The following is a 9,691-nucleotide window of genomic DNA, read 5'->3' as shown; positions in this document are numbered from 1 at the left end:
GGAGAAAGTTTGCCCAAATTGCTGGCACTGATTTAAGCTGTCACTGTTCTAAAGGATGACCCATCTGCGGGGAGCAGAGCTTTCTAAGAAGTTGCCATGTCTATTTTCAGAATGTCAGCTTGAAGGACTCCTCTCATAGTCAAGGGTGTGCAGCAAAGGGGTCTTCCTCCTGGGAAGAGGTGGGGCTGGGAAAGGCTGAGAAGACTGTTAGGCTTCCCAGGTAGCAAACAAGTAGTAATGGTCAAGACATGGCTCTGTTCCTAGCTCTTGAACTGACCACTAATTATAGGGATCAGGCAAAAGACAACAGCACGAAGTGCATGCCGGTGCCCAGGGAGGAACCAAATAATGTGCTCAGGGTAGCAGATTAACTCTAGAAATGGGGTTAATTCACATAATTTAAATGACAGACACGATGATAAGTATTAGAAATAAGAAAATGAATAAAATTCTCTCCACCGGCAGGAATAAATACTTAGAATACAGTGTGGAATGTATTATCTGGAGATGAGTGTGTGGGGACTGTTAGAGAACTCTTCATAAAGGGAGGATACCCAAGAAGGGTTTTGAAGGTTGATCAAGAGTTTACCGAGAAGACAAGCAAAATAAGGACATTTCAAGTAGAAGAAACTGCATATATAAAGAGGTTAGTATAGGGAACAAGGCAAAACGACATGAAATTATATCTTAGAAGAACAAAATTAGCTCAGTCTCATATCTGAACTATACAGTGTGATAAGTGCTGGCATTAGATTGAGTCAGAGTGAAAGGGAGGGACCAGACTGTGAAAAAAATTACATACATAATATGCAAAGGAGTTTGGATGGTATCTTACAGATTATAAAGGGGCTGCTGGCAACACTATGGAAGTCATTAACACAGCTCCAAGAGGAAAATGTCCCAGCATGTGGTACCATGACTGGCACACAGGAATTAACCAACAAGTGTTTTTCCAATAACTGGGCAGATGCAGGGCATGGGTTCAAGAAGCAAACAGTGGAGCAGGACCAGAATGAGTTTTGCTACTCATTCTAAAAAGGTGGACTTTCACACTCCCACTTCACTGACTCTCCATGTTCTAATCTTATGACCTTACTCTTCAAATATCTGCAGTTCCTTGTGGGTAAGAAACCTGCCAACCCTTCAAAGCTTACCAATCTAAAACCACTTTATCAGTGAGGCGTCTCCTACTTCTCCAGGAATAGTGAGCTCTTTCTGCCTTATATAACCTTCCTTGATTATTATTATTATAGTAGGCGTCTCCTGCTTCTCCAGGAGTGGTGAGGTCTCTCTGTCTTACATAATCTTCTGATATCCTTCCTTGGTTATTATTATATATATTCCAACCTAAAGATAATTACTTTCTCAAATAGACTGTAGGTTCTCTGAAGACAGTAACAATGTTTACTCTTCTCTGAATGTCTCAGGACTGTATTGAGGTATTTGCACACTCTCTTGAGAGTTCACAGTTGGTACCCCTTCATACTGATAGTTCTGAATGAGAACTATCTTAATAAAGAGTGCCAATATCTTAATAAAGAGTGCTAATATCTTCTCTTTGATCCCAGGCAATTCAGTTTTGAAGACAAGGTTGCAAGCACCCTACTCAACAAAAGCCTTGCAGGGAATTCTGGGCCCCTCTCCTTAAAAAGCAGTTGAGGAAACTTGCATCTTGGGATTCTCCCATAATTCAAGTAGCGAATCAAAGTTTTTCTTTCAACTACACACCCGTCAAGGTGCAGGTTGAGCTGGTAAGCGATGTTTTAGTAGCCCTTGGAAATCATCCAGTATCTCATCAGCTTCAGTGGGCACTGCACTGGCACTCATTAGATACTAGTTTATCTGAATATCTGTATTTTCTGTCCTCATAGGTTATACTAATTTAACTCAAACAATGAACTGAAAAATTAGCATGATATTTGTTTCTAAACTAACATTTTGAACTGAAATACTTTCTCAGAGATTTTTCTCCAGAATGAAGAATCAATTAAATACAATAACAGCTCTGAACAATACAGTAATTACTTCATAAATACTGAATGTCTTATAAGATTTTGCATTTTGAAATTTTTGTCTTACTGTATTCTGTAGGTATGCTTACATGTGCTAAATTAGCCTATAAATTAATTTTACATAAACACACTATTAAAATTACAACTACATAAGATTATGCAGGCATGTGAATATATAATAGAAAGGAAAATTAAAAATTACAAGTTGATGGATTAGAAGATGGAACTGTGGATAATCATCTATATTTTTAGTTGTGAGTAATAATCATTATCTATACAATATTTTAAAAGAAACACAAAGTGCTACGGCCATAAGGTTGTTAAAAGAAAACTGAATCCAGGAGCCACATCAGAAAAATTGCCAAATTGTCTCAATTCATATTTCAACAAGCACACTTAGCAAATATCACTATCTTTATGAAGCTTTTCCCAATCCTTCTACTGTTAGGTCATCATTCCATATCCTTCCAACTAATCAAGAACTAGAAGCAGAAACTGTCTACTTGTATGCATTCAATTAATGTCCAACATTACTCCCTGAGCTTCACCTCCCAGTGTCACTTTGAGAAGTGTAGTCCTACATTTAAATTCTACTCCTATATAAATCTAGCCCTTTCTCACATACATGATCTGATTAACTTTTGGAAATTAATTCATTTGTCATTTTAATTCTAGTACTGGTATTTTACTTATGCCAATTCCACCATTTTCAGGTTTTTTTCATGTTCGTCTTTAAAATGAAGCTCAGATGTTCAAATGGAATTATCAACTATCCCCAGGGAAAATAATGTGTTCTTTTTGTTTCTAACACTGAGAGATCTACCTATAATTTACCTGCAATCTTACAATCAATTTTTCATTTACAAGTTTCAAAAACGTGGTGTTTAAATCTGATCATTCACACGTGTGGAATGTGTGCTGTTTCTAATTTTCATTTTGTAAAACTAATTAGAAATATAGCAGAAAAGGATGCTTTGATTTATTTGCTTCTGAACAAAACTGCATAAGAGCCCTGATGTTTATCAAAGAAAAGGCAACGGAAATTTCTAAATAAACCTAATGTCAATGTGAAAAATAATTACTAATGTTTATTTGCAGAGAGAAATAAGTTTTTATTTTCTGACAACTCACAAATATTGTTCAAAAATACTTCCCTGCATCACAAGCAAATAAAGGCATTCCTTGACAGAATAGAAACTTTTTCACATATTGGTTCCAAATATGATCAAATAACTGAAACATCCTTTTTAAGAATGAACCTGACTTGTTTCACAGATTAAATTAGAAAAGAAAAACTAATATCTTCACAACATGTTATATATTAATAGCCTAAACAAATCAGGCTTAATGGATCTTAAAAATTAATTCTCTGATATTTTACCATGTACAAATTACATTCTAACCGAGACAGTAGGCAAGCCTTCCAGGACACAAATGAAGCTGAGCCCCTGAGATGAAGTAACCCAAATTCCTACAGTCATAATGGAAGCCAGAGACATAAAATCATAGTAGATCATCAACTTCCTACAAATTTAATACAGTAGTAAATATGCTACCAGCATAAGTTTCACCGATTTCAATTTTTTAGAGATGTACATTTTACAAAAAAAAAGTTTTCAATAAAAAAGATTTCGAAGACCAACTTCTTGATATCCAACTTAGAACTCTACACAAATACGAGCCGTATCTGAAACATCAACATAATAAATAGAGGTAAACAAACACAATATATTTATAAATCTATGGGTGAAACAGGACTGGTTAAAATACATCTGCTGTGAAAAGTTGGTAAGTTTTCAAACTAGTGATACATTTTATGCGGAGCCAAATAAAAAGAAAGGTCATTGTGAAAAGAAAATCTATTGAGGAATAGCTATATATGACATTAATAGGAATGAAGGTAATATATTCTGCTATTTCAAAATGATGTCAGAAAGAAAAAAGACACTGAAGCACATTTCTACCTCAACATACATACTAGATGCATTTCTACCTTCAGTTGTCAAATGAAGAAAAAAAATCTATCAAAGAAACCTTTTTTGCAGTTTAGTTTTTATTCTGACTATACGCAAATTACAGAAAATGTAGAAAAATATAAAGAAATGTCCCCCAATTTTACCACCAAAAGACAACTGTCAACAGTTTATTTCCTTCCAATCTTAAGACTTCTTATAGAGTAAAAACTCTATCTTGTAGCTGAACATTACTACTTGTACAAATCCCCATTATGAAAAATTCTAAAGGTGTTTTAAACAGACGTCTTTTCAGGTTATGTGAGGGAGTATCAGTAGACCCAAAAGAACATCTGTTAGGGAAGACTGGCTTAAAAGGAATTCCACCACAGGTTGCTTTAGGGTCCTTTGGGTAAAAAATTTAATTTTTAAAAATGAGGAAATTCAAATATCAAATAATTCCTGAGTTTTCAGATGATGTATACCTAATTAACTCTTAATTTATCAATTTAGTAGGCTCAAGATTAATGATAATCATTTATAGCTATGTTAAGCTTTTCCTTTTGCAAAATTCCTGCATACTATCATTTCATTTATATCAAGCTATGAGATAGGTATGCATTCTCAATGATGCAGAAAACTGAGGTACAAAGTACAAAGAGATTAAATATTAAATGATTTAGCAAAATTTACCCAAGCAATTTAGAAGAACAGAACTAAAGAGGAAATAAAGTCTTATAATTATCAGAATCATTTCTATTTATGTTGATGTTTATATAAGATGACATTGTTAAATTGTTAAAGAAAAATGTATTTGTTAAAATGTTCTGGTAAAATAAATTAAATCTTAAAAAATGAACTAATGTTGCATGTCTGATTAGACTGGTCTGTTTTTTTTTTTTTTTTTTTGAGAAGGAGTCTCGCTCTGTCCCCAAGCTGGAGTGCAGTGGCACCATCTCGGCTCACTGCAACCTCCGCCTCCACGGTTCAAGCGATTCCCCTGCCTCAGCCTCCTGAGTAGCTGGGACTACAGGCGTGCATCACCACGCCCAGCTAATTTTTTGTATTTTAGTAGAGACGGGGTTTCACCATGTTGGTCAGGATGGTCTCCATCTCCTGACCTCGTGATCGGCCCGCCTCGGCCTCCCAAAGTGCTGGGATTAGGCCGGTAGACTGGCTTTTTCTAAAAACAAGGCAATCCCTCATTTGGAAGGGAGACATATAACTGATTCTATACTGTCCCAAGATTTTTTTAATAACATGATACAAACACTATCAGATCCAGAAACAAGCAAAACAGAGTACTCTGCCTATGGAGTAATATGCCTTCCTGCATCAAGGTACCTTATATTCTTTGTGTCTCAATTTCCTTACGTTTGAACTGGGATAACAATAACTATCTCAGCTGGCTGTAGTGAAGATTCAAGGAGTTAATAAACACAAACCACTTAGTCTAGTCGTGCCCGCCACAAAGTAAGTCCTAAGTGTTAGCCATATATAAGCCTGTTTTCCCCGCTACCAGGAGGGAAATACATCTCTACAATGGAGAGAAGGATTTCATACTTCAATATATTAAATGTTGATGATGTTCAATTTAGAAGACGATCTAACTAAAACCTAAATACTAAGCATTTAATTTTGAGTTACTCTATACAGAAATGTGTCTAGATCTAAGGGGTCAGTACGCCAAATACATTTTTTTCCTTATAGTTAGAGAGATTATATTTCCACATGCCTGTCAAGGTTCGGCACCTTCTCAATGACAGGCCATGATTCCATACTTTACTGAAAACCATGAAAGCAACATAAAGCTGCGCTTAAAGGTAGAGAACAACTTTCTTTTTAAAAAACTCTCGTCCTAGCAATAAGTAACAATCCAATCCTTATCCTTCCCACTGCAATAAAATGGAAAATGCAATGGAAAAATCTGTTCAAAAACTGATGCCAAACTGATTCAAAAAACTGTGCTACACTACCGGAAAATAGTACTCAAGGGGAAAAGAAATCACCCCGCATTCTCTTTCCATTACGATAATTACTTAATAAACGGTTTCGCTTGTTTCTGGAACAGGTTTTTCAAGGATTGTAGGTGGAAAAAAAAAAAGTTTTGTCACTTTCTGGGAAGGCTTACCTTTTTAATGTGGAAAGCTTCACTTGGGCAAATTAGCATAGCGTTGGGTCAGAACCAGTGTTTGACCAAGGCAGTCTAGACCACCAGCCTCAATAACGGATTGTAAAGAACATGTTCTGAATCCAAGACTCAGAGATAAGCAGAAACTACTCCATCTGCTTCAGAACCCGAACTCTTTCACAAAGATAATTATCACCACTTACCTTTAATAGGTTTAAGATGCTAGTTAATTAACCTGCCTTCCTACAGTCTCCATCCATCCGTGCAACTTAACTTTAGGGGTCATTATCTCCAAAGGTTCTTTCTCCTCCCTAAAATTTTCCACAGAAGGATCTAATATCAACGAGGCTTTTATAGCAGGGTCTCACGTCCCCCTTTCAGAGAAATAAATGGCCTTGCCAAAAACTAAAGCCGCGCCAACTTGGGGGACAGAGGGGCAAGAGCCTGCCTTTGCAACTCAGCCCTGTGAGTACCCAGCCAGGTCTGGCCACGCACTAAAGCGCACCGCGCCTCCCTGCAGCGTCTGCAGATTCGTTCAGGGGCCAAGAGACCCGGCGCCCCGACGGAGGCTGCCCCGCCGCTCACTCCCCTGGGACCACTCACCTTGCTGGGCTCCAGCGTCGTCGAGCAGCAGGAGCAGGACAAGTAAGAGCAGGAGGAACAGAGGCATGGAGGAGGAGGAGGAGTTGGAGCAGGGAGGGAGGGAGCGGGAGAGGGGGAGCGCGGCCCAGGCGGGGGCGGCGGCCGCGGCCCGGACTTGGGGACACTGCGGGCAGCGCCTGGCTCTCACCACCGCCCGGCTCGCCATCGCGGCAGCCGGCAGTCCGCCTGCATAGTGCGGGCGCCCCGGGAGCCCCGCGCGCCTCGGGCCGCGGCACCCGACCAGGAGACGGCGGCAGCGGCGGGAGAACGAGAGGCAGCCCTCGCCTCACCCCGCGCCGGGACCCTTCCGCCCCTCACCCCGCTTTCACCTCCTCCTCCTTCGTCCCTTCCCTCCGCTCCCCGCGCCGAGACCCCAGGCCGGAGCGCAGGGGAGGGGAGGGAAGGAAGCGGAGTGCTCGAGCGGCGGAGGGCGGCCGCGGCGGAGCTGGGGGACGCGCCTCCCGCGCAGCGCTCCTCACCAGGATCCCCGCTCGCCGCGCTTGCCCGCGGCTCTGGCTAGCTGGCAGGCAGGCCCGCCACCCGCTCCCTCGCGCTCCCTCCGCTCGCGCCGGCCACGCCCCCTCGGCGCCACGGCCAATGCTCGGCCAGCTCTGGTCCGTCTCCTTCCGCGAAACCCAATCAGCATGCTTGCTCCTCGGTCGACCCGCTAGTTCTCCGGCCCATCCCGCGAGCTCCTCCGCCCCTTATCTCCCTCTTCCAATCCCCTTCGGCCTTTGGAGGCGTCCCACCCGCCTCCTCCAATCCGGGTCCCCGCCCTCAAGCTTCGGATCCCCACGGCCCCCGCCCGGCCCGGGCGCCAGTTATTGTTGGGACCGCAGCCCAAACTGGTCTCGCAGAGGCTGCAGCTAGCTAGTCAATGACTTCCGGGACGTCCCCCATCCCGCGCTCCCTGCTCCTCAGGCCCAGCTTGCTCCTTGCTCCTCGCTCCTCCGCCGCGCGTCAGACCACTGGAAGGGAGTGGGAAACCTGGATCCTGGATTGTTTTAGCTGGGAACTGAGTCTAAGGGGATTTTAATTTTTTTTAATGGCAGAGCGTGGTTTGTTTTGTTAAAATTGCCGCCAGTTGTTGCAACAGCTCCGAGTTACAATAATAGATGCAGTGTTCAGTTTTTAATATATGTGTTCCCTATTTTCTCTGCCCTTTTTATGGCGGGGGGTGGGGAACAAAAAAGTGTAAAACAAGATCCGTGCCTCAAAGGCAATTTAAAGCTAACATCCTAACCTTCATTCAAACATTCTACAAGGAGTTGTTGAGCACCTGGTATCTATTTGCAGACGTTGCTACAGAAATCTTGAAATGTGGAACAGAGATGGAAATATAGCATGCAGAATGAAGTAAGTGCTAATTAGAGTCGCAAGCAGTTTGATGAAGACTGTAAGCCTATGGAAGGACAAAAAGAGGAATACAGAGGTCTACACAGTTATTTATTTTAGAGAGAAGAGAGTGGCCATCTAGGATGTTTTTAACAGCAGCCCCTAAAAGGACAGTGGTGTCATTAACAAATACAAAAAACTGCTAAGGTAGAACAAGTTGTGTGGGAAAGTAAGTTAATTTTGGACGTATTGAATTTGAGATGCCAACTTAGATAATAAGTGAAGCTATGTAACAGGCAGATGGATATTTTAGTCGAAAGCTCAGATAGCTTTGAAATTATGGCTCTGGGAGTCATATGTAGTCATACATGTATACATATTTATATGTATACATATATGTATGTATATGTATACATATACATTATATGTATGTATATACATACATAGATGTGATATTCAAAACATGGAAGGGACTGATATCCTCAAATGAAAATCTAAGTTGGAAAGTTTGGAGGTCGTATTTTTCAACTCCCCTGCATATTTCTCATACAATAACCTCTTTAACCAAATTTATTCAATTAGCATTTATTAAATGCCTAAGAAACCCTATTATGCTCTAAGCCATTGTGGGCATTGGGCATAAAAAGTTTACTGAGAAGAGCTTACATTCTGGAGGAGGAGGTGACATGTAAACAAACCTATTGTTAGTGTTAGAGGTGTGCACTGGTGCCTCAATAACACAGTGAAAGAAGTTCAAAAAAACCCGACACAGTTGGAAACTCCAGTGTCTTGAATAAGAAACTAAAGTGAAAAAGGTGATCTCAGGCCAGAGGCAAAATAGGCTGGGTCACAGGCTCAATAGGGAATGGTGTTGATGAAGCTGGATTGACTACTGCTGACTTAATAGGAGGAACTGGAGACTAGTCTGGAAAAGTTAGGAGCGGCAAGATCTAAAGCAAGCTAAGAGTGAAGATTTTATTTTGTATCACTGAAAAGTAACTAAAGGGTTCTAAGAATGACTTTTTTTTTTTTTTTTTTTTTGGTTTGTTTGCTTTTAGACGGAGTTTTGCTCTTGTTGCCCAGGCTGGAGTGCAATGGCCCAATCTCGGCTCACTGCAACCTCCGCCTCCTAGGTTCAAGCGATTCTCCTGCCTCATCCTCCCTAGTAGCTGGGATTAAAGGCATGTGCCACTGTGCCCGGCTAATTTTGTATTTTTACTAGAGCCGGGGTATCTCCATGTTGGTCAGGCTGGTCTCAAACTTCCGACCTCAGGTGATCCACCCGCCTCGGCCTCCCAAAGTGCTGGGATTACAGGCATGAACCACTGCGCCCAGTCATTATCAGGTTTTTATTGTAAAAACCGCAATCAGCCAGTAGGGTGAGGAATACATTGGTGTAAGAGCAAGACTGGAAGCCAGGGAGAGCCGGTCTGCAGTTAAAGGGAGTGATGGTGAGTTTTTACTGCATTAAAAGTGGGCTTGGGAAGGGGGGACCAAGTAGCGGAATATTTTTAAACTTAGTGACTGATTACATGTGGAGTGTAAGGAGTTGAGGAAGTCCTCAGGTTTCTGATAGAAGGTTATGTCTTTCCCACAGTAAGGAATACAAGAAGGAGAAT

The 9,691-nt window shown here is 41.3% G+C and overlaps 1 protein-coding gene across 2 annotated transcripts in view; it reads right to left on the bottom strand.

Moving 5' to 3' along the window:
- The window catches only part of DCBLD2 (discoidin, CUB and LCCL domain containing 2), a 92,115-nt gene extending 84,843 nt beyond the window's left edge, over positions 1–7,272 (bottom strand). The window contains exon 1 of one of the 2 annotated variants that reach the window (XM_033211500.1): positions 6,699–7,272. In XM_033211500.1, coding sequence (XP_033067391.1) covers positions 6,699–6,903 — 205 coding nt within the window. In that variant the 5' untranslated portion in view covers positions 6,904–7,272. The remainder of the gene's footprint in view (positions 1–6,698) is intronic. The other variant, XM_033211499.1, reaches the window with a different exon arrangement.
- Positions 7,273–9,691: the final 2,419 nt, after the last annotated feature.

The sequence above is a fragment of the Trachypithecus francoisi genome, unplaced genomic scaffold (assembly GCF_009764315.1).
Source record: "Trachypithecus francoisi isolate TF-2019V2 unplaced genomic scaffold, Tfra_2.0 Lachesis_group0, whole genome shotgun sequence".
NCBI classification, from domain to species: domain Eukaryota; kingdom Metazoa; phylum Chordata; class Mammalia; order Primates; family Cercopithecidae; genus Trachypithecus; species Trachypithecus francoisi.
Note: the sequence above shows the minus strand (reverse complement) of the source record. Positions and strands in the feature narration are given on the sequence as shown.